The sequence below is a fragment of the Python bivittatus genome, unplaced genomic scaffold (genome assembly GCF_059951505.1).
Source record: "Python bivittatus isolate LINGU-HERP-01145 unplaced genomic scaffold, Pbiv_v1 ctg000320_np1212, whole genome shotgun sequence".
Lineage (NCBI taxonomy): Eukaryota > Metazoa > Chordata > Lepidosauria > Squamata > Pythonidae > Python > Python bivittatus.
In genome coordinates this window covers 7,875,086-7,901,348 of record NW_028277052.1, presented here as the reverse complement: position 1 = coordinate 7,901,348, position 26,263 = coordinate 7,875,086, and the positions used below count along the sequence as shown (strand labels likewise).

The 26,263-nt window shown below is 38.1% G+C and overlaps 1 protein-coding gene across 2 annotated transcripts; it reads right to left on the bottom strand.

Moving 5' to 3' along the window:
* Positions 1-106: 106 nt before the first annotated feature.
* On the bottom strand, positions 107-24,683 carry ZBTB44 (zinc finger and BTB domain containing 44). Of its 2 annotated transcripts, XM_088139034.1 has the most exons (6): positions 24,275-24,411; positions 14,368-15,425; positions 7,512-7,596; positions 6,158-6,321; positions 4,926-5,226; positions 107-3,849 (listed from the first exon to the last, which is right to left on the bottom strand). In XM_088139034.1, the coding sequence occupies exons 2-6, from the start codon at positions 15,383-15,385 to the stop codon at positions 3,567-3,569; spliced, it is 1,851 nt and encodes a 616-aa protein (XP_087995160.1). In that variant the 5' UTR covers positions 15,386-15,425; positions 24,275-24,411; the 3' UTR covers positions 107-3,566. The 2 variants fall into 2 exon arrangements, with proteins under 2 accessions (XP_087995160.1, XP_087995161.1); XM_088139035.1 differs by lacking the exon at positions 14,368-15,425 and having other exon boundaries at positions 24,275-24,683.
* Positions 24,684-26,263: the final 1,580 nt, after the last annotated feature.

The window sequence follows — 26,263 nt, the reverse complement described above, 5'->3', positions numbered from 1 at the left end:
AAAAAAATACAATTTTAATCTCTTTGGGGACCTGGGGCCTAGGGACTATAGTTTTATAAAATATAATATATATATTTATATATTTTGCTACACCGGCACTGGTTACTTTAAAAAAAAAAAAATCACATTTACACTTTCCAGACTAATGATAAGTGCCAAAACTAGAACTATTCTTAAAGACACTGTTGACTATTGTATTTGCATTAGAACTGGGAGCAAAAATTGGTCAGTCTGAGGAAAAAGATCAACTGATTAAAAAAAAAATAGTTATAAGAAGCTGGTGATAAGAATATTTGCAATCCAAAAATGGATATTTTGTTATAACAGCTTGGAGAAAATATGGAATTGTCTGCCATGAGCACGCATGTTTCTATCCTCGGTGTAAGCATGCAGGTTTCGCCCATGGGAAAAGTCAGAAAATAGGACTAATTACCCTTTTCAAACTGAATTTGGGAATAGATGTTTTCCATGGGGATATAAGCCTCTCTCCCAATTCATTGAAACAAAAGGTTGAATTGCATACCTTGACTTTTGGGGCACCACACTATAGATGGAGATCCTTTTACACATGGATAACCTGAACAGTCAACCATGTATCTTAGCAACTTTAAGGGACTGCGTCACCTAAATGAACCCAACGTTATTAACATGCACTGTCCACAAATGAAAAAAACTCTAATATCTTGAGAAAAAATTAAATCAAGACAAGTTCTATTCCATGAAAACCTTGTTGCTTGTTAAGGTCACCACTGAGCTATTTGGAAATTATTATATGACAGTTCTCTGCAAGGAAGACAGTAGCAACATCTAGATGGGATGCAAAGATTCTCCTTGAAAATTCAAGCTGGAAGGGAAGGGTGAAGGCCAGCCATAATGAATTGATCAAGAGTGTGTTGTTGTGGAGAACATAATTTGCTGCCAGTGCTGGCCAGAATCCAAACGTTCAGGGCTTCAACAAGATTACCATGGGGGCTAGATGTACTCCATGAGTTGGACAGTTTGCCACACTCCTTACTTAAAATAGGTTGTGCATAGAGCAGGGTTTATATTTTCAAGTTAAACGTGTGCATTGCTGAAGACTTGATACGCCTCTGCTTTTAGACTCTGAATACCTTCCCTTGCTTGCGTGCTTCACTTTGACTGCTGCTAACTGAAGTATGTCTGACATCCTGGCCACTTTCATATGTTTAGTCAAAGGAGGGAAACTTGAAAAATTACTTTTTTAATTGACAGGTAGCTCTACAGATAGGAAATGCTTACGTAAGGAAAGGTTTCTCTTTGAGGGTGAGAGATAAGTGAACAAATCCCCTGCTGGGTTGAGACTATAAATTCCTGAAAATATATCAAGATATGGATTTTTTGTGCTGTAACACAACATGGTAGAACAGGAATTACACAAACGTTTAACTATGTTTACATTTCAGGAAGCAAATAAAAATCTGACCTCGAAGATATCTCTTCAAAAACGTTTGTTTTAGTGTTATTTTCAGAAAGCAGGCAATTTTGGAAATGTATTTTAAATTTACATCATGTGCATGTGGACATATCAATCTGCACTAACAAGTTGCTCCTAATCACAGACCTTATGGGAGATAAAATGCACCGTGCAGGTAGAAAAAAGTCCCTGTGGATCAAGGTTAGATAAGTACACAATACTTGCTAGATTACGCGTAAAGTCTATTTGATTAAGCTAACTGGCTTCCTATTCCCTTTAGATCTGAGGAGCCCAATTTGCGATCCTCAGAGCCCCCTTCAACAGTGCTTCTTAATATTTACCGCATTTCTTTTAGACCCATCTACTTTGTCTGGAGCCCAGTAAATATGCCAAAGTGTGACTCTCACCCCCTGCCCCAAAGCTGTGTATTTTAGTAAAATGACTCTCTCAATGAAATGTGTGACTAAACAGGGTTTATCCTACATATATGGAAGAAAATAAATGGTTTAGTTCCTAGAGGAATTACTAGAATAGTAAAATTCTTGTATGTATAGTATAGCCAATGTCCTCTTTCCTTATATGAGTTTTATTTTACTTAATAAATATTCTGAAATATTCCAACCTGAAAATTCCTTTACTAAAAACATTTTGTTTACCAGTCCGGAAGAGTGACTTGATTTTTTTATTAAAATTAATTGGAAGAAAAACCTATGCCTATCTCATAAAATACTCTAAGTGTAATCTTTGTTAATAATTCTATCAAGCCCTTTAAGAAGTTGCAGAGAAGTGCAAGAAACAGTCTCCTTGGATTTGGTGGATTTGCTATTAACAAAACTATTACTTTCAAAGTTTTCCACAAACTTCAGTCACCACTGCATAAATATCAGTGCTTTTGCAGTTCTTTAAACATTTCCCCCATTTATTATATTCTATTTTATCCTCAGTCTGATAACATGAAATTCAAATCACTTATGTCCTCTGATAAATCTCATACTTAAAAAAAAAATAACAAAGATGGTTTAAACAAATCCAAATGAGGGGGAATAAAATATATATTTTTAGACTTACCAATAAGACGCTGGTGACAAAACCAAAACTGCTGGCCTGAAAATGCCCTTTCTTCTCTTTAGAATCTTTTTAGGGGAAAATAATATGGCAACTCTTTCTGGTGACTGTTTGTTGGACCTGTGCTTGCAGTCAGAGTAATGGCTTTTATGAAACCAGCTTGGCAAGGGTATAAAAATGATTTAGAATAGGAACATTTCATCATTGCAATCAGGTCTTTTGTAAACAACTCTCACTGATTTGAAACTCGGCCTCTAAAGGAAAATAAATGGCTTGTTTTACTTAAAAACAGGCTAATAAATTGCAGTAAATAGCACACATTCAGGCATAACTTGAAAAAAGCACATTAATGCGCAAAGGCATTTTTGACTTTTGTAAACTCACTTCTCGTCATACTTTCCTAGCATCCCAATTTCCTAAATGTTAATTAGGATTTCCTGATGGCTCTACTTCAGAAAAGGAAGTCTGGATAAGGCCATTTGCATGAGAAGATTCTAAGAAGGCATGGCCCAGCACAGGTGAGCGTAACTGCACAGCCCTCCCCCCCCCCATTTTGCCAAAGCCAGTGAATCATCCAGTTTTAAAAACGGTTACAATGTGCATGCTAATGAAGTGAAAAACTAAAAGTGATTCCTTCTAACTAAAAAAAAAAATCAAATGTCTACCACACTAGTTACTTAACTGCTCGTAGTCAAAACAAGTCTTCGACAGCCATCAATACCTTTTTCCTTATGAGAAGTACTGCAAAATTAGGGTGGCAAAGCAATGCCAAAAGTTATCAGGCCTAATTTTAGACCTTGGGTGTGCTTGGCTGTTCTTCAAATTTAATCCTCTTATTCTGACCAAATCTTCCTCTGCATTTCAGCCTTAAAATGTTTCCGTACAAGTGACCATTTAGATGTGAAGAATAGTGTAACATCTGTTGCAGTTTATAGCTTTAACAGCATAGCTTATAAAATGAAAAGGGGTACATTCACTCCACCCCCTCCTGAAAATTAAATTAAAATGTACAAGACCAAACACAGGCACTTTCCAAAAAGACAAAAAAGGAAACCAAACATTTGACTTATTCGATAGTAATAGACGAGAGCCCAGGCTTCGGGGGCTCCTCTCGGCTCGCCTCGGCGCTTGCGATGGTCTTCGGCTGCTCGGGCAGGTCTTCTTCCTTTTCTAACAACCCACCCAGAGGCCCCAGCGGGAAAGTGCTTTCGCAGTTCTGTGTTGATGAGACCTGTGAAATAACCGGCATTTGGACAGAAGAGCTGCTTTCAAATCCATGCTCTCCTAGCTCATACTGGCCAAGAGTCTCTTCGTGTTCTTGGTTTAAGTAGTCCGGTACTAGGAAGTCACTGGAAGGGAGGTCAAAGGTTGGGGAGAGGTTACTTGTCAGCCAGACACAGGTTGGTGCTAACTGCAGTGTTACAGCTAAGTGAAACAGATCTACTTTGCTAAGAAATGAGAATTGTCTGATTTAAACAAAAACACACACTAGCATTTTGAATCAGTGATGCCTGTTAGATCTACACGGTATATATAAACAATTGGAAAGCTTCTGAACCAACCAACCAACCAAAAGCCTCCTTCGGAAAAGAATAAAATTTGAGGTTGGGTGGCAATTTAATACAGAATTGATAAATTAAAAATAAGCAAGGAAAAGTGCTCACAGAAATGTTTCTATGATTGGCAGGTTTTCAGTTCTACTGAATATAATCCAGGAAAAATAAAGCAATTTTAAGTTAATGTTCTGCTTTCAAAGGACTAAACGTCTACAAAGGTCAACATCGGTGGTGTTCTTTCTTTCTAAAACTGGTACGACTACCTATTTCAGGTTAGCTGCATTTCATTCTTCTTCATAAAGGTAGGATTTAAGTATAACTAGGGTTTTCAAACTATATTCGCCATATAAATGCTGCTTTATTGCTTTTGGATGTCGTCATTATAGAGCAATTGTAAAAAGAAAAGCAAGAAAGGAACATTATTGCCAGCACTGCTATTTTTTCACATGGACAGGAAAATAAAGTATTGATGCAAAGCAGTCTAAAAGCAGCTTATTATTTTGATTACCTGAAATCTGTATCTCTACCGACAGATGAATGTCATATATTCCAAAACACTGGCACAGGGCAGGGCCACTGCATCCTGCCTGCAACATGGTGTTCTCCAAATGTGCTGGACTACAATTCCTTTAGTTCCCAACCAACATCACCTTTAGCCAAATTGGCTTTGGATTACACAAAATGTAATCCCACACATCTTGAGGGCGCCATGCTGGAGAAGACTTGAGTTCCACATGGGACTGCAATAAACCTGGCAACCTGATGAAAAAGGATACTATAGGCTGCCGTGAAAGTAGTAAAAGATGGTTTAGGAAAAAAAGTACGTTTCCCTAATAGTTTTTTTTTCTTTTTCTTTTTGTGCACCTCACCTGCTCTGGAAGTAGTTTGCTAGCTCTGACGCTTCATGGTTCAGACTCCTCAGATGAACGATTAAATTTCCAGAGTTGGTGAACATGGCGCCACATGTTTTGCACTCGTAAATCCGAGGCTTGCGGATAATGTGCCGGGAAACCCGCATGTGGTGTTTATATTCCCCGAAGGAAGTGAAAGTGGCACTACATATCTGGCACCGGAAACAGCGTTTACCTTCGTGCTTCAGGCGATGCATCTTTAGCGAATAAGCCCGGGTGAACTTTTTCCCACAGCGGTCACACTGAAATGGTTTAATGCCTGCGGGAGGAATAAGCAGAACATCTTCACAACTGAAAAGCATCATGAATAAAATTCCAGGCCCTCCTAATGGCAACAAGTCTTCCAATTTACACAGAGGCTATTATCTGAAACTTCTAAAAACAGGAGGGTAATTCTGCCAAAACTTTCAAGTGCTAGATGCAATTTCCCCAAAGCTAAGAATTCAAATCTTATAACTGTGTATCAAATAAAGGATCTCCAGACCACCATCCCCCTATTACATTTCTGAAGAGCTGTGAAAGCACATCTCTTCAGCACAAGGACGAATGAAAACTATGTTACCCCCAGTGGTGGCACATCGTGTTGGTTGTAATTTCTTAATGGATTTTGTTAATTTTATTCCAACTTGTATCAGTGGGTTGTAAGCCACTCAAGAGTCTTCGTAAATGGAGCGATGTATAAACCAAAGTAAATAAATACATTAAAAGTTATCAATGATCAAGTATAAAAGAATGAAGTATAAATCTGAGGAACATATAGAGGCCTACTGGGGGAGATAAGTGGACACCATGGCACATTTATCTGGAAGTAACCATATTACCCATTCTGTGTTAAATATATATCACCTGTTTTTTGTTTTTTTTAAGAGTAGAAAATATTATATTTATCCAGAACATCCTTCCCATCTTGCATGAAGACAGGATTCAATGACATGAGAGAAATGCATAAAGACTAAAATCAGGTGCGGTATATTTGTTACCATATTTTTAGTTCTAGAAAAAACTCATGTGAAGCATTCTGGTTTCCAATCTAAATCCTCAGCCTTCCAGAAATCAAAGCTGATTTATTCTTCAGTTTTACTGCATTCTTGCAGTGGGCAGCAACACACAGCTATACATTGCTTCAAGACATACATACAGGCTCCTGTTCAAACTATGCCTTTGGGAAGCAGACCAACAAATATCCTTACCTGAGTGAATGAGCATGTGCTGTTTTAAGTTCTGAATACGGGTGAATCGAACACCACAAGTTGGACATTGAAAAGGTCTGTCAGGACCATTTGGGCTAGGTCTCTCTGTACTGCTGGTTGTAGGAGCAATATAGAGTTGGTAAGGGTATTGGACATTCTCCAGTCTGAAGAAGCAAATAATAACTCTTTTAGTAGCAGATCAAGAGGAAAAAGGTCAAGTATACAAAATACAGCACAAATGCATCTCAAAAAGATAATAACAATAATAAAAAATCTAAGTCTACTAAATTATATTAAATTACTGAATTCTTTAAAGGGTAATTTTAAACACAGTGGAAGTTTCGTTGAAAGGGAAGGGCCAGTGTATGAAAATAAAGATTTGCAATTAAAATACTGTCACAGTGAACCTGGTATAAAATACTGGTTATAATAATAATTTCAACAGCTGATACTTGCATGATATTGAAGTATCAACTTTGGGAAAGGTCAGAAATGTTTTGCGGGCACATGATGTTATAGAGTGATGTCTATTCCAGGAAATGCTTGAAGGAGGAGTGTGCTCTTTAAACAACCCAGGTGCTGCCGTAGGCATGCTGAGCTTTTAATGTTACTTTTTTTTCTTTTCTTTTTTACAAAAAAGTCACTTATTGGCCACATCAAAGCTTCTAACATATTACACCTCTTCTACCTCTGAATCCTTTTGGCAGATGTTCATTCCAATTTTTAAAAAGTGAGACTCTGCTTAATTCAAATTATCTCCCTAATGTGGACTACAAAAAGATGCAGATTTATTCTGTTCTGCTAATCTTCACTTAAACCACTCTGTAACTATGTATTTGTTACACTGTCAGCCAACCGAATCCCCTAAAACATGTACGTGAAAAGGAACTTAGGTTGTCAGAAACAGTGACTGACTCAAGGTAGGAAGCTCTGAGTAGTATTACTGCATGAAATTTTTTTGCAGTTGTGCTTAGGAATGTAAAATGTAAAAAAATCTGGCGACAGATTTTTCAGGCAGTGGATGGTGAATGTTAGAGCTTCTGTTCATGGACTTCTAAATTCCCTTGTTCAGAAAGCCATGCATTTCTCCAGGGAAGCTCTGCTTAAATTTGAAGGAGGTCCGTCAGCTTCTGCATAACACATTTGTCGTCATCTTAGGAGACTCAATCCAGCAATCTATCTACATGGATTTAGTTCAGGTACTATAAATCCATTTCTTCCAGCCTGGCATTGCCCATGTCATGAGTCTCCTGCAACTCTTAGTAGCAAGGCAAATGGAAATTCTGGAAGCCATAAGAGACAGAGTGAAGAAGGCTGTCCTGCAGAATGCTTTGTGTACTATACTTATACATACCGATCATCATCTTCCACATGAATATTCCCACCAGAAGTACTCTGTAGTGTTGGTAATCCTTCAGTGACACCTTCATCTATTGAACCTAGGGGCAGTTAAATAAACCATACACATTAAGTTACAGTTTAATGGAACCATAGTAATGTTTTTTTCATATCCTCCTCGCAATTCTTTCACTAACAACAGGACCACAGTGTATCTTGCTGGCATATTTAAAAATTCTATTATCACCTAATAGGATAGTGATGTAAAGTGTTCTGCATAATTTATAAAGAAAACTATAATAAATTTGGCCTATTTGGATTCAGGGGATTTTTCAATCGGAAAAAGGTTTAGATACACGTTAAGTGGAGGCAGGACTGTGATTACAAATCGAGTTTATTGTTTAAACAATGCCTAGGGAAGGACACAAAATGGGCTAAATAGTGCAATGCACAGAGGCAGAAACAAATAATACTCAAACAATTAAAGCTCACGTTCCCCTTCATAGCCTTTCCCCAATGTTGGTGCCAGATTAGCACTGTGTTGCTTATAGCTCAATACACCCCAAACAGTCCCATCTGAAGTAGAGTGTCTCTAAAGCAAAATTAATGGGAAGCAACAGGATTTGCTGTCAGTTAAATGTGTAGCATTTGTTAGTACTGTGTTTCCCACTCATCTGTACTGAAGCTCCTTCATAACTCAATGATTGTAGTATCATCAGAAACAGTCAAAACAGAGAAAGGGTACAGGAGGAAGATTTGTTAAATGTTATTAGATTATCAGACAAACTGCGAGCACTGCAAGACTCCCTCAATATAGTACAGCAGAGGAGCTGATGACACAACATGCCCTTTAATGGAAACCATATCCTGAAGATTACTTAGTTCATGGCAAGTGCGGCTTTAGAAATGCCATGTTTGGATTCTGATTACGTGAGATCTTAAACCATATACATCCAGCTTTCTAGGAGAGACAACCCTGTCACTATTTTTAAGGTATCAGGACTTGGTTGATTTGCTTTTAACTCATGTCTACAAACCGAACCATACTTATCTAGAAGTCCCACTTAATTCACCGGGATTTATTTCTCAGTCAATATGATCAAGATCAGTATTAGGCTATTTAAACTGCTTGTAATTGTTAAAATACCTTGTATTTAAATGTGTTTAAAAATTGAAAGCTGTTATGACTGGAACATTTACAAAATTCTGTGGGTGTAAAATCCAGTATGATACTGAAAAATCAGTAGGGCTGTATGATTGTTTTTAGTGTTTAATATTTAAGAAAAAGAAATTAGCATCAATTTAAGGCACTGACTTATTTTTTTTACTGTAATGCTGTTGTTCTCCATCGACACCTTTTTGCTTTAGGAAACGAGGGAAAGAAGGCCCATTGTTCAGTAATGAGACAAATGTTCTCTAAACATGATTGTGGGTTCCAGTTCCAGGTGTCTTCATTTAAAGGATTCTCTGTAGTAGAATTGGAAAGATCCTTGTGTGAGGCCCTGGGAAACTACTGCTGGTTACAGATGACTATATTATGTTAAAAAAAGAAAAGGCTCCCTTGAGTCAAGCTTGAATCCTGATCAGTACATAGCCAAGACCATGTAGTATGTTGGCAACAATATTCTCCTCCAGGATTTTTTTTTTTAAACCCCTCAGTCTAACTTAACACCTTGAATTTTCTCATGGTCTCCAATCCATTGACTATCAGGTTTTGTCTTTGCTTAGTTTTTTCTGAAGTTCAGCTAGATGTTGCTGCATGAATCAAAAGCCTTATATTGTAAGGCAGCTTCATATGTTTGCATTTTTAAAAAATTTTAAATATTAAGGGTATTGTCAAAGCTAAATTAAAATGACTAGATAGCACAGGTATATCTCCAGTTGCATTCCTAACAATATTTATAAAGTTTTAGCAGACATTATCATATAACCTTTACTGAGCTTTAATTATGTATAAATGAGATGCCAGCACATTATGTTGCAAGAGAATGTGGATGGAGATATACTTTCAAATCATAAAACCTGAGTTGGAAGGGACCATTTAGGTCAACAGGTCCAACCCTCTGCTAAATGCTGGAAGACAAATTAAAGCATCCCAACAAATGACAATCTAAAAGTTCCACTGGAAAAGGCATCCCATTTAATGTAATGTAATGAAGATAAAGTGCACCCTAGTGATGCCTAAAATTCCCAAGGCACTGAGTGACAAGCTGGTGGATGATTTTTCTGTTCATGCATGTATATAATAGAGCAAAACAGGTCCTGATCACTATTTTCCTCTCTAATAAACCTAACATGGTATTCAAATACATTGTAGCGTTTGAAACATTTTTATGCGGCAAATTAAAAAAGGCCCAAATATCCTACAAAAATTTGAAATAAATCAAACCCCATCCACAGTTACAGCTTCCTAAAAGATATAGTAGAAAAACCAAAAGGATTAGGAGAGAAGTGGGAAAAAGCAAACTCAGGATGCTAGATTCTTACTGCAGTTACTCTTCAGACTTGAATATAAAACACTGCTGACAAAGGAGCCCTTTTCATCAGTGAACTTTTTGATGCAACCAGCAACTTGTCTAAAACTAGCTGATATCCCAGGAAACTGCCAACACTGGAACTCACACCATTTTTAAGTTCCTGCATCTTCAGACAGAATAATACAAAGAGCTATTATGAACAAAAGAGCATTAAAATGTTGTACACCTTCCAGAGTCACCTTGTGAGAGATGGGCGGCTATATAAATATGATAAATACATAAATAAATAAATAAATATCAAACATTTTGATTGTCCCACCTCTGTATTGATAGCTTTGCAGCTGGGACACCACTGCTCCCTTTGATCTTCATGCAAATGAGAAAATTCGGTGAGGGCAACTAGACCTATATCTACAGACTATTTTTCCACAGACGTATCTGCCAGTTGACCAAGCATCTGATTTTGACTGCATGGGCCTCTCTACACACAGCCAAAGCCTGCACACTCTTTTTGACACATTCAGCCAAACTGATCAGGAAATAGGGACAGTAACATTTTGTTCACCTCCCTACATAGAAAATTATAAAACAAAAATGCCAAGCTTCTTGGATTTTTAATTAATGTCAAAGGTCCACTCACTGTACTTTGGGTTGCGAGCCCCTCTGGTTCTAGGATTTCACCATCTTTGGTACCGGATGGGGTTGCACTGCCCCAAACAGACCCTGTGCACAATCTGGGGGTCCTCCTTCTAGCCACAACTTCTGCTTCTCTAGTCGTGGGTAGAAGGGCCTTTGCACAACTTTGTATTGTGCAGCAGTTGCGTCCATTTCTTGTGTCATCACAGGGACCTACTCACAGTCGCTCATGCCCGGTCACCTCCCAGTTAGATTACTGCAATGCGCTCTACATGGGGCTGCCCTTGAACAATATCTGGAAACTTCAGCTGGTGCAAAATGCAGCAGTGCGAGCAGTTCTGTGTGCTTCTAGTAAAACACATGCTACACCTCTGCTTTGTGAGCTGCACTGGTTACGAGTTTGTTTCCAAGTCCAATTCAAGGTGCTGGTGTTGACCTATAAAGCCCTTCATGGCATGGGACTGGGCTATCTGAGGGACTGCCTCTCCCCGATTTCATCCGCCTGTCCTACCAGATCCAGCAGAGAGGGCATGTTACGGGTTTCATTGCCCAGGGAAGTACAGAGATACATTTGGCAGGCCCCAGGTGGTGGGCCTTTTCTGCTGTGGCGCCTGCGCTGTGGAATCTTCTCCCCCCTGAAGTGAGACTGGGCTCATCATTGTTGAGCTTCCGGAGGTCCCTTAAGGCTTGGTTATGCCAGCAGGCTTGGGGACTCCAGGGGACAGGGGAATTAGTGAGGTGGCTTCCTTATTTTTAACTTCCTTTTATTCTGTTTCATTTTGTTTTATTTTTAATGTATTTTATTGTTTTTAGCTGTGTTGTACGCCACCCAGAGTTGCCTGTGGTGAGATGAGTGGCTATATAAATTGATATAATAATAATAATAATAATAATAATAATAATAATAATAATGATTTTTTAAAATAGTAACAAACATAGCAGCCTAAGATGTTCAGTGAGATGTACTGCTCAGGTAAGGGAAGATATCCAAATTGGGCACATACATCTGAAATGCACGTTTGTTTTCCTTTTAATATTTTGGGACACCATATATTAGTTTTACCATACAGAAATGTATGTAAACAATATATTCAACACTATCAGTGTATTAGACAATCCTTTGATCATACATACAAATAAGCGTGTCTGTTGATCAAAAGTATTTTGGAAGGCTGTCTAATGGGAGAACATAGTTCCAAGATTTTGCTTAACAAATTATCTTCTTTTAAAAAGCTATGATAAAACATTGAGCTCCATAGCTAGATTTCTGCAGTCCTTTCCTCCTTTGTATAGTTCTGATTAATGCACTGAAGTTTAAGAGAAAAAAACTTCAAGAAGCAGGCTATTATGTTTTTATTAACCATCAAGAAATTCTACTTAATATGCCAACTTTTTTTTTATGATGGCTATTGCTGATTTAGAAGAATTACTTACTAACAACACTTTAATGATTTAATAAATTAGAAATTTATTTATAGATTTATTATTTTTATATTTATTATGTATAAATAAAACAAAGTAGAAATCATCAAAATTTGTTTTAGTTTTGTAAACACGCTGCATTAAAATATTTATATTATATTCTATAGAAATTGTTTTGAATTTCTGGCAAACGCCTTCTATATTTATTCCTGTAAATCACAAAGCAGTGATGGAAACCAGTGTTTTAATCAGAAACAAAAGAAATGTGGTCTTTAATGGCTTTCTATCTGCATCTTCTCATGTTTTGTACTCTAGAAATGATTATCACACTTAAAAAATTACTGTAATGTACCTTTGAATGAGAATGTGGTGAAATAAGTAATCATTATACCTGGACAATGGTCCCCAACATTTCTGGCCTGGTAGGCTCATTTGATATTTTGAGAAATGCTGTGGATGCTCTTGTAACAGGGCTATCCAGTCAAAGAATGGCCAAAATGGCTGCGAGAGACAAACCAAGCCTTGATTTACTAGGATACTACCTTCATCCCCACTAGTCTCACTCCACCCCATGATAATCGATATTACTCCTTTTTATATTTGTTCTCTTTCTAAATAGGCAGGCACACAAAACTGGGCAGCAGATCCTATCAATTTTGTTTTCTAAAATAGCTTAAAGGTCCATTTCAGGCCCACAGACATCCTTAGAAATTAAGAATGAAGTTAAGACTGGCCCTTTGCTTAGAAACCTTAAATGTCCCACTTTTTAATTAAAATTTTACTTTAATGCAAAGTCAGGCAGGCAGGGAGATGTCCATGGGCATAATTAGTGCCCCAGGGAAGTATGTTGGAAAACTCTTTCAGATATTGCAACTAAAAGGATCTAGAACTCTACCTCCAAAGACTTCAAAACAGACCTTCTGATGACACGTGTAGTTCCTAAGAAAACCAGCAAGAAATTTAATGAGCAGGAAAAAAGTAGCAAAGAAGTGAATATTGAACTATGGTCCAGATCACTGGGGTTTCCTTAGAACTTTCATAGGACAACCTGAATCAGAACCGGAAGATATTTTCCTCATATATTAATTTAATTCAACTCCTCACTCAACTATAATGACAAGAAAAATACAGTAACAAAGGAAGACAAGTCATTAAAAAGAAGCACAATTAAAATACAATTCTTGCAAGGTGGAGTGGGGAATATGTGCAGGGCATACAGAACTTTCATTGCCACAAGATGTCCACATCCTGTGTATGTACGTCTAGAGCACTCACATGGCTTTCTAGGAGGTTCTGTAGGTAGAGGCTTTCTTAAAGACCATACTTTCCCTCTTGACAATTGATTTTAGCCATCTGTTTCTTTGACAAGTCATTAAAAAAATTTCTTTGTTTTTCTTTATTTCATACAATTAAGTCTATGTTACTCTGCTCAAATAATAAATCTGTATGACTAATCACACGTCACTAGCAATTCCTTTCCTAAACTCCTACTTCCATGTGCTGAACAGTATGGATTGGATTACATTAGTCTGATAAACCAGCCTTCTTCTAAGGACTGCAGGAAAATAAATTCTGCCTCTTTTATTAATTTACAAACCACACTTTCACATTTCTGCAGTTTAGATATGAGGCATCTAATAAGTTAATACTGTAAAAAATGTTCACTTTTTTTTCTATTCAAAAATTCACAACTGCTCACTCAAAAACATAAATAGATGAAACAATTTAATTTGAACTGAAATGCAGCCAATATCCATTGTTAACATAAGAGCTACACAAAATATGATGCAAAAAATAGCAATATAACTATACTGAGGTATTGCCACTAGAACTTTTTCCTGCTTCCTCAAAGCAGCAATGTAACTGAACTTCTGTGATTTAAGTGTTTCCTTCTAGGAAGCTTCAAAACAGAGGTAATAACTCTTCTGCTCTTGCCCTGCTGTGCAAAGTGCCATACTTGCTAGGAAATAAGGCCCACTGACTCAATAGGACTTCTAGTTTAGATTAGTCCAGTTTATTACTTTTACCTGGTTTTTCTACAGAAGGTATCTAAAATGGCTTATGAAAAATGTTTAATATATCACAAATCAAAGCAATTATTTCTGTGCACTGCAAATAAAGTTTCAAATTGCAAGAAAGAAAATTCAACACTTGTGGACTACATGAATATGGCAAATCATTTCATCTGAAATACAGTGAAAACGGTCATCTTCATACAACCTTTACATGATATGGTACTGGTGTTTCTTGTGAACCACTTGTAAACTCAGAATGAACATAAAATAACCTCAAGCTCTAATGAAACAATGAAACACACATAGATTTAAGTGATTCTACCTATAGAAGATGACTGTGGACTGATCAAAAGGTCCTCCTGAACTTGTTCACTTCCAGGAACTGTCTGCTGATCACTCAAAGAACTTTGGGATGCACTAACAGGCTGAGATACTTCCTCATGTACTTCTTCATCACTCAACCTTTCCACTTTTACACGCACATCTTCTTCAATCACCAGAGGTGAGCTGGTTTTTGTGCTCTCACATGTCATATAATCTGAAATTCTTCTAGATGCTTCAGATGGACCAGGCACTTCTAGAGTCCGAGAATTTTCTACTTGCTTCACCTTTTCTGATTGGAGTCTTCGGTCAATTCCAAAAGGGAAAGTCCAAGGAAAAGCTAAGGAAGAATCCACAGGATGACTTCTAGTCTCTGCATAGGAAGCTGAAGTATTCAAAACCTGTGGGGAGTTTGTCTGGGTGTTACATTTAAGTGGACTTTCTGGTGACATTACAATGTAGCTTTTACGCTTCCGCCGTGATTCTCTGCAGACGGGAATGGTTCTTTCTACCACGCTGCATTCTGAGGAAACTGGAGAAAGACTGCCATCCCGAGATGTAAAATTGCAGTTTGCACTGTTTTCCTGGCCTGTATCTAGTACCTTTTCTTGCTGACTACTGGGGGTGTTCCATAAAATACTTGACTTCATAAACTCAGAACAGGTGCTAGCAACACTGAACATTTGCATATAGCTAGCTGCAGCCAAGACGTCAATAATATTTTCAGTGTTAATAGACAATGTTGCTGTGTATGCATATTCCAGAAGAGGCAAGAAGCCAGTCACTGTCACATGATGCAAGTCAAGTACACTTTGGCTGTCATCTTCTGCTTGGCCAACCAGTTTGGAACGGAAGAAGTCACTGCACGCTGCCAGGACTACCTTGTGTGCTCTGAAGATTTTATCTTGGACACGAATGGTGATGTCACAGAAATGTCCATCGTTACGTAGCATGTTAAGCTTTCCAAGCATCTCCTGGCTGTGAGCTGGGGAACTGTGGGTAAATGTTTTGACGCCCATTTTACTTTTATACTTGCTAAAACAAATATTCAAAATGGACCTAGAAAGAGGGGGAAAAAAAGTTCACAGTGAAAAAAGTTTTTTCAGTAACATAATATTCAATTATGTAAAAAAGCTAAATCTTTCGGAATTTATCGTAAAACATGTCATTAATATGTGCTTAAGAGAATACCAGTTAAACAATATTTCTATGTTGTTAGCTTAGTGAAAATATGTTGCTTGTTTGCCAATAATCTCAAACAAGATATAAAAGACTGAAATGTTGTGTTCACGTCAAGGTAAAATAAAGGCTGTATTAATGATCCTTATTGTGGGAAGAAAAGCTGCTTGACCACAGGTGTGAATGCTCCTTCCCCATCTTCCTTTGATGCTGTCATTAGTCAGAACTATAGCTTAATGTACTCTCTGACTAGGCCACACCGGAGTGAGTTTAAACAATGGTAAAACTTACTGAAGCAAACTTTCCAAAGGTTGCAACTAGCGCAAATATTGTAACTAAATACAGAGCAGTATTGCTAAGCTAAAAATACAGTTTGATTCTTCTATGAATTTTATAGGACCATGAACTAAATGCTTACGTTTGTTGCAGTCAAATTATTCTTGGTAAATTACTGGTTATTCCACTGCAATAGAAATTTTGGCCTAATTATGTTCCAATTATCATTAATTGTGTACAACTGTGCATTTGCAGGAAACTTTAGAAAAATGCCATAATATTTGAAACTGAGTTGTAACAGTTAAATATTGATATGTAATATTCTGGAAAGTTATAGTAAACAAAGACTTTTATGCTAAATCTTGGATTCCCCTGTATCACAGACTGTAAGAAACTCAGACATTTAAGTCCACAGCTTCAAATCCTTAATTAACCATATATATTAGAATTCAACCTAACACAGACTCAAGAATAATTAATCCTGTCAGAACTCACCTGCCTATTCACTAATTGGTCAAACTTGAGTGTGATACAGGAAAAAAAAACATTTCTCTTCAGTAATTTCAGAACATTATGACATTATGTCAAAAAATATTTGCAATAATATTCTTTGACATAATAAAATCACATGAGGTGAGTCAGTACATTTTCAAGTGTTGTAAGAATTTAATTGCTCCATCTGATACTGCTGCTGCTTTCAGTAATACTCATGGATTTCTAAATATAGCAGAACTTTCTCCTTATACTGAAGTGGGCATTTAAGGTCACTTTCTTAAGATGGTCTTATCTGAAAGATAATGTGTAGGTGTGAATGGTCATATTTTTAAAGCTATACAATCCTAGTAAGTCTTAAGGGGGGTGTCGCTTATATATATTACATGTCTGCATAGTATACTGCCTACTGAAGTCAGGTGGATTTAATGTTTGTGTGTGTGTGTGTGTGTGTGTGTGTGTACACATGCACACAAATACACACAGTTCTTCAAACAATTTTTAATATATAAGATATGGTTGGGATAGTCAAAACAGTTAACTCTTCTACACTGTAAGAGGCAGGCTACAATCACATATGCAACACACAAAAATGATCCCCACTGAGCTCAGCAAGTCTAGCAGGCAAATCCTAGGCATATTTATTTACATAATCCTACCTTTCATTTAGGAACTCAAGTGACCTATATAACACTACTATACCTCCTTCTGTTTTTCCCCACAACATGCCTGTGAGATAGACTGCATTGAGAATGAGCGACAGGCCCAAGTCACCCAGTGAGATTACTTGAGTGAAGAGTTTTAGTAACAGTAGACACATTTCTATTTGTTAGGGTTATATCCTGCCTTTTCGTTCAGGAGCTTAAGGTGGTGTTATTTTTCCCCAAATAACAACCATATGAGAGAATGATTGCTCCAGTGACCTTCGGTAGATGAGGATGGACTAGAATCTGAGTCTTCTCAGTGCCAGTCTAACAACTTAACTATTATACTATGCTGGTTCTTGTAAATTAAATACAGATCCAAAATGGCTATCCTGATCCATTCTAATGCGTTATATTTTAAATGCACCATTTCCTAATTAGATATGTGTCAAAATAAGATAAGTTCTTGATGTTGAGTCTTCTATAGCTGGGGTTTATTTTAATGATAATTGTTATAGAAGTATGCTAAAGTCTGTGTGTATCCATATATTTTAAAGGATTAGATAGACTAGAATACAAACAATGGTAAAAATAGTAAAACAATTCTAAGGTATAATAAGTTAGAATTACAATCTTAAAACAATTTAAAAGGCAATAATAAAGAAAAGGAGAAACTAAACATATAAATGACCAGATAAATAAACATGTTAATCTGGTGTCAAAAGGATAATAATTTTGACACCAGTTCTATAGGGTAGGCATTTTACAAAGGAGGACAGTATAAGATTAAAGGCTCTCTCAAAAAATAATTGCTAGATTCTCCTGTTATGCTAAGTCACAATGGGTGGATTCACACATTGTAAGACATGATTAGTGTTTTAGTGCAAATGACAACATATTAAACCATAATCAAACCTACACTGTGGTTTAAAAGTATTATGTTTGATTATGGTTTTATATGTTGCAATGGTTTAATGGTTAATGGTAATGGTTTAATATGTTAATGTGCTTGCTTCCCAATAACATTTACTGTATTTTCATTTAAAATAGTCTATACTGCAATAAATACAAAAAGCAAGTTTCACAAATATTGTATACCTATCCACCAACATTCATTTCAAATAATAATGAAAGATTCTGCACTTATTTGTACATATTCTGAATCACCAGGAAAAGCACACATGAAATGGGCTACTTCATTAGCACTCACATGAAGCAACTTCCTAAACATTAATGCTGCTCCTTTTAAATTTTCAACCAGAACAGTACTTCTCCCATACCAATTCCCCACCCCAGCAAGGTTGAACATAATTATTTGTTATCATGTTGTTCTGTTGAAATGTTCAAGGTGTGTATGTTTTCACTAATCCATCAACTTCTAGTTACATAAGCTACTTCTGTAAGAGGAACTGACTTCCTGGAATTTTGCTCAAGTTTAAACAAGACAAGCATTTGGTACTGCTCTCACCCTTTCTACACTGGTTTAACTTTACAATGAGTTAATTGTCTGAATAGAACCATATACTGCTAAATATTTTCAGACAGTTTACCTCAAACAAAAAAATTGCTTCTGGTTTAGGATTAACACTGTTAGACTAGCACAAACTCAACTGTTTTGAAAATATTGCAAGTTCACAACAGATGTGTAATTCTGCTGCTGAGGAAGGGGGGAGAGACAAAGATCAATACATGAAAATAATGATTAAATAAGCAGATTTATTTAGGTTCTGAGTTTATATGTTCCCTCTAGCAGTAGCCTATCTTTCTTCATTGCCCTAAACTATAGAAAAGACATGGAGTGAATGCTAATCAACAATTTCTATTTACTGAAGCTACCTGGAAAGAGTTTTTGTAGGGAGCTTATCTCAAGGCTATGCAAAACTACTTACAGCTATTTCTAAATTTTAAAAAGTTGATTAAGGCTGAGAGATCATCCTATATTACTTCACATACATCCAGAAACAGGCACTGAAAATTCTGTCTGCCCTAGAACCTAACAAATTCCAGTTCAAATTAATAGGGGATGGTAAGGTAACAATTCTAACCTGTGAAGCTACTCAGAGCTTTGCATATATAGATACCGTACTGATTTAGTTTTGTGTTAACATATGCTTGATCTATTATGGCCTGTTCAAGAAATTATGATCAAGAAACCAATTCAAAAACTTTGGTTTACTACTAAGCATGAATATGTTCTATATCTATCTCTTATGCTGTGTATGACCATAATAAAGATTTGATTTATCTATCTCTCTGAAGAGAAATCAAATTATAACTGCCAATAATTTTATGAGTTTTCTAGTCAAGTCTGTAAACACAACACAATATGGATTCAGAAATCTTGGTATATTATCCCAGTGAAACTAAACTGGACTACATGAATTAACAAGATAATTAACTTTTCAATAATTATAGGGTTAGAAGGGGGAAGACTTTCCTGCCCTCAGAATACCCATATCCTTAATTATTTTTTAAAAAGATTTATATAGCTGCCCATCATATGCAGCATAACCCTAGGTGGATCACAAACAGTGAAAAACAATAAAAACAGTAAGAAAACATAAAAACCAATACAGAAATTCCTGCCCCCCCCCCAACACAACATATCCCCACACATCCACAAATAACTTTACTGGGCTCACACTACCCCAACACACATAGACAGCTTCTTGTATTTAGCATAAAGATCTAAATATGGGACTACCAATTTCCCATTTTAGACCTATTTGTGAACAGATAAGCTTCTGAATATTGTTTATGTGTCACTGGTATGATAATAAAACAAATATGGTAGCTATTTCATGCCAACTCTGCTAGATGTTGCTTATAATGGCCAGAGTGCCTAGAAACATGGTACTTTATAAAAGGCAAAAAATCTATAATTCCCCAACTGCTGCTGTGAACCAGATAAAAAAGAAATCTAGTTTCTTTTAAGTGTGTAGCCTCTAGGGAAGGGAAGAAATTGGAAGAAAAAAGGTACAACTGATAACCACCAGAAATTAAACTTTAAATGTGACATATTCAAGGTGTTTCAAAGGCCAATTGGGCTCACTTTTAGGTTGAAGGTAACAATCAAGTAATCTAAATAAAAACAACTCTTCTGAACTGAAATCTGGCATCCATTGCCAAGAAAGCCTGCATATATAAATCAATATTGGCAATAAGCAAATTGGCTTCACTTTGAAGTGCTGAGCAAGCTGCCTAACTTTGCTACAACTTCAGTACATTAAACCATAATTATAAGTAAAAATGTTCAGGAAAATTTCACTGTTGCTTGCTGAGATCAGTAGATGCACTTTTAAATAACTATTTGCTGTAGTAATTGCTTGGCATAGGCAAGAAGCTTATGAAACTACAGTGAGATAAGTAGAGGTAATTCTTCATTTTGGTTTGGTTCAGTTGCCTTTCTACCTTCTGCACCAGTCATATATGGAAGAAACTTTTCTGTAGAAAGGAATGTGTTCTTGTGTCACCTATTCTATCTCTCTCTGAAAATAAACACAGTTTTTATTGTCACTTATCCAAAACACTGGAGCACTAAATACCTGCCACTGAATTTCACCAGAAATCAGCTTTTAGTTACTAGGCAGTAAGCCAATTAAATCAAGTACTTAATGCAATTCTAAGTATCCAGCTATTTAATTAAATCCATCATGAATAAAGAGCATAATTAATCTCTTTTGCATTCTTGCTAAGGGCATCTAGAATAACTTTGAATAGGTATTACTAACAAGGCAGATCTTTAGAACAGCCCAACTACTTAACTGCTATTCAAATGCATTTGTACTATGATAAAAGTGCTTTTAAATAATATTTCTGTACTGTGCTTTCAAGTGTTTAAATAACTTCATGTGCATGGTTTAAGGTTTGTACAAATCACATGTAAAGGATTGTATGTTTATGTGAGGGCAAATAATTGGAGAGAAAGAAGCTTAACTATTTCTCCCAGGCTACTCTTACTTCATTACTGCTGTTGATGTTAAAATACTAAAAAGATGCTCCAAACCTTAAGATTCCACGCTCAATCCATCTCAAAATATCTGTTAACAGTACACTCTGTTTTAGCAGCCATTCTCAGAGGACTCTATGATCAGCCATAGAGTACTTTCATAGCAGCTGCCAAAAAATCTGCTCACACTTCTCAAGGAGGCCCTGTTAACAACTGCATTTTAATGCCCAGGGTGGAGGTAGTCATGCACACAAATGGCAGACCCCCAAAACAGGCCTTTATGGCTAAGGTTGCTCTAAAGGCAGTCAATATAGTCCCTCTTATAGAAAGGATTTTTATGTTGATTGTGTGGCTTGCCTAAGGCCACCTAGGAAGAATATAGGAAAAGTAAGTTTTAAAATAAGGATTTCCTAGTTTATAGCTTTCTCTCTTTAGCCAGTATGTTGTCCAGCACACTATTTCTTTGTTTACTCTTTCTCCTTGCACTTAATATATTTTTTAAACCAGTAGGATCTTAGCTTAAAGACAAATCCTATTCAAACCCTTAAAACAATTATGATTATTAGACATAATTTTGTCTAGTAACTATATTTTAGTCAAATCTACTCTACAACGTTTTAGTGAGGTCAAAAACATAGCACTTTTCTTTCTTGGAATAAGAGTAACATTTTTCTCTTGTAAAGAAGAAAAGCATCTAGGTTGCAGAATAAACCAAACATGGATTGAGACTCTTTCAAATAATTTTTTTGTCATAAGATGCATTACCATACAGAAATTAAATCACTGATAAAAAAAAAAATCATTCCAACATTCAAAAGTATTCTGTGCTATATTTACTCATTATTGAAAACCACAGAGGAAGAACAAGGAAGCAGGCATATCTTGAATTCTGAATCTACTGCAAGTCAATTAAAACTTTCACCTGCATAACACTATTTTATCTTCTAAACTATATAACCTTTGGTCTTTCAACTAGAAGTTAGAATCAATCATGTACTGATTTCTTAGCTAATTTTATTATTTGAAAATGTGTCTTTACTGATTTAAGGGCTGTACTTTTGAAGAGAAAAAGATTTCCTTCCCTTTCAGCTAAATCATAAGATATTCAGTGTGCTTTAATTGTCTCTTGCTTCAAGAAAATGACATATTTTAGCCCACCTGATGCATCCTTGGAAAAAGAAAAGTAAATAAAGAATAGTTTTAATGTGGGTATACTTTTTGACAATATTTTGTTAAGCTGCAAGTGATCCAGGAGTAGTACAAACAGGGGACTAATATGCTGTGATATAGAAATCCAGAACTTCCTATCAGCATAAACAAGAGCCAATTCAATGTAATTTTTGTATGTTCTTTTTACTGTGAATGTTGTAAGCCACTGTGAGTCCGATAGATTCAGCAGAATACACATCTAATAAATAAGCCTCAATCAACAATAATGTAAAACCCTCTATATTTCTGATTGTGAATACCAAATCAATGCCTACGAAAGAAAACGCCAATAGTACAACAGACAGTTTTATTGCTTTGTTCAGTTAGCACGCAAATAAGTGTATTCATTTATATCTTGTCTACAGTATTAGAACAGATCTACTGGATAAACCCCTTGGCTAGAATGAAGTACACTGGTAATCCGTTGCCTTTTGGTAAGAACAAATCATTATTCCAAGACCATAATAAAAATCATTATTACCAGTCTGATCTGAAGCAAAGAGTGATGTGCTCTGATGATGTGTATAAGCTTGATTTTTACACAATAAGCTGCGGCATAGCTTGTTTGTTTTAGCTTAACATGTGGGTAAATAACACTTTTGGCTGATGGGTATACTGAAACTGTTGTGAGTGTCCTCACAAATTAATTTCCATAAGAGGGCTAAAAGGACAGTCAAGCTTAATTCTACATGGATATGCCCATGTAGTTTCCTTGGGAACAATAAAGAAGTGGTTCCCTTCTTCAGCAATGCTTTCTCAACTTCCCAATCTAGCTGAAGATGCTTGAACTTGGTAGTCTCTCACTAAGTACTAATCAGGTCCGACCCTGTTTAACTTTTTGAGATCAGCCAAGGTGGGCTAGGTGCTTTCCTATTGACAAAAGGCCTGTCATGGTGAGTTCTGGACCTGGTGAATTTCATCAGAAGGGAAGCTAGCAAGGTCATGTATTTTAACTCTCCCTCCTGATGCTTTACCATTCCAGCTTATCTTGACTTTTTACTGGGCTGGTTAGCGCATCTTCAAACACAGCACTAGACTGTACCCACCATTTTTATTTTCCAATAACAATACACAGACTATACTGAGCCCCAAACCATTCTTGGAAATAGAGAAGATTGTAGCTCTTTGTTTTGTTTTAAATTTTTAAATTAAAAGAATCTAAGAGACCCATAAATTTAAGCGGGGTAAGAATCCACCATCACCGTAAATGATCAAGACCTGCATTCCGGACCAGTAAGAGTGACACATGTTAGCATAACAAAAAACGACCGAGGGAACCATAACAACCCAATGTATATAATGCATAGTCAGAAAACAGGATGGGGACAGAACACCAGGCAAATTAAGGGTCACCCCCGACCCGTAAATAGAAGACCAAAAATGAAAGGAGAGCAAGACATATTGAGGATAGACCTAAACAACAGGTTTGGGGAAGGGAGAAATTAGTACCAGGTATTAAGCCTGAACATGTAAGGACAAACTCTTTTTAACAGCACCTATGGCATCCCATATCTGTACAGTGACCATATTTTCTTAGAAAATAGGACAAACCTGAAAAGGGCAAATCAGAAGGAGGTCCATAAGGATAAAAAAATAATACTTAGGTTTATAACTTTGCTTTACAAAGGAAAATCCAAGAGCAAAACCAAGAAAATAATTAAATAAATCTAAAGGACAGCTTTCTGAAATAAACGACTGTCTTTTATAATAAAGGGGGTACGGTCACTGTACATATCTGCTTTTTGAAGGAATAACTGGAAAACCCGCAGGCCAGGGACACCTATTTTGGGAGCTTACCCTCCGCCTGGGGGCACAGACTCCACCGAGGCCTTCCCCAAACGGGGAACTTCCTGCCCCCCTTGCTTTGGGAGCTTCCTACTAGGAGGATCCCCCCACAGACCCCCTCCCCACCGCAGCCCCTCATGCCCAAGGTAATAACATTGCAAACCCGGCACCCGAGCAATCCCAGGGCGGGGGGGATGTTAAGAGGAGGCTCCCCCGCCGCACCCTGGAAAGATCTGGGGCAGCAGGCGCGGACGGAGCGCCACGGGGGAGGCCGAGGCCGGGATGCTCAGGGAAGGGGCGGGGCCGAGGGGGCGGGGCCTACGGTCCCCTCTCCCTCCCTCCCTCCCTCCCTCCTTCCCCTCAGCCTCCATTACCTGCTCTTGGCGAGGCCCTCCTTTTCCCGGGCCCGGCGGGCCGAGAGCGGGAGGGGCGAGGGGGAGGTCGGTCGGTAAACAAGCGCAAGGCCCAGCTTCTCCCTTTCTGGGCCCGTCCCAGCTCCTCAGCTCGGCCCCCGCAGGGCCATGGCGGCCGCCCCGACGCGGCTTCTTCTGCTGGGGGGGGGGGAAGGAGGGAAAAAAGGAGGGGGCCGCGAAGGAGGAGGAGAACGAGTCCCGCGCGCCCCGACGCAGGCGCTCTCGCGGCCTGGGCGGGGAGGAGGGGCGGGGAAGGAGAAGGACGGTGGCAGCGCAGGGCCGCTGACGCGCTCGAGGGCTGCGCGCGCGGGGCCCAGGCGCTTGGGCTCTCCTCCTCCTCCCCCGCCCTCTCCTTTTCACGCCGAGCCGCCGAGCCGAGCACTTTGTTTGTGTCCCATAATGCAACGCGGCGGTGGCGGCTGAGGAGAAAGGGAGGGAATCGGCGCGAGAAAGGGGGAGGCGGGGCCGCCAGGAGGAGGGGCGCGCGCTCTCGATCCCTCCGGGGAGTGGGGGCGCGTCTCAGGGGCGGGTGGAGGGGCTCGCGGGGGTTGTTTTTTTTTCCCTGAGGCGCTAAAAATCTGTGGAATGAAGCAGGTGGGAAAAAAAAAATAAAGGGGTTTTTCCTTCCTTTTAAGGATGTATTAGAATATATGAGTTACAGGATAGAGCGTACATTGCATATTTCTTTATTTATTTCCTCACATTTGTTGGGGCCGCCCTCTCCAGCAGACTCTGGGCGGCTGACAAAATCCAAAACGCGGTTGAAAACAGTGAAGACAGAAACAAAACGGGACAGCCGGGCCTGAAAAGCAGTTGCCATGCGAAGAGAATCAATACATGACTTACCAAGATTTGGTTTGGGAGTTTTCCCCCCCCTGTCAGCCCCTGTCAGTCAAGGTAGTCCCTGGCCTTTTAATGTTACCTGTTTCCTTCTCTCTCTAATCCCTAATCCCTATACATTTATTTTGCCAGAGTTTAACGTACGAAGCCGTTCAGGAGAGGCAGCGGCTCTTTCGGTTGCTGCCTTCTGACTACCCCCGTCCTGCTTCTGATCAAATTCCCTCAGAATGCAGCCCCATTATGACCAGCAGCCTCGGAACGGTTGTTCATTCTGTCCTTAAAAGCGACGTCTCCTTGCATTTGATCTCCTCTGGTGACTTCACGGGCACATCCGTGGCGTTGCTTTCTTGGCAATGGCGTTGAACTGTTTGGCTACCGTGCTGTAGGATTTTTCTTTACTTCTCAGCCTGGCTTGCCATCCTGGGATTTTGTGGTGGTCTCCGAGGGAAGGACTAACCAAATTTAATTTTGTTTTGCTTTTTAAGATCAGTCATGGTCGCCTTTTTCCATACAACTGCCTGAAACAAACGGTAGAATGATTATTTTTATTATTTGTTTTAAGCTGTCTTTTCTTCAACCACTGTAACATGCAAGTCCAAAATTAGGCAGTACGATCATTGCAGTTGCTGATATACTGATAGGTCCATTTTATCTTCTGTCCCAGATGTATTTATTCCAAATATAGCTCCTCTATTGTGGGAGATGGAGACTATCATCCAAATATATGCTTGAATAAAGTAACTGGAACTTCACAGGAAATGTAAACAGTGTATGTTCTTTCTTTTATATGGAAAGAAAAAGAAATGTTGCTTATCTTGTATGTTGTTCTCTAGCTGTTCTTCCTTTGCTAGGATGGAGAACAGGTGATTAAAGAGCTAGCTGATCAAAATGTCAGCTCCAAAACTATCTCAGTCAAATTGAGTAAAAGCAATTTATCAATACAGGTAGCCCTAAACTTATGACCACAATTGGGGCCAGAACTTCCATCACTAAGTGATGTGGTTGATAAGTAAGGTGTGCCTGCTTTTATGATCTTTTTTGCTGTGATTGTTAAGCGAATCCAGTTTCTCCGATTGATTTTGCTTGTCAGAAGCCCCCTGGGAAGGTTGC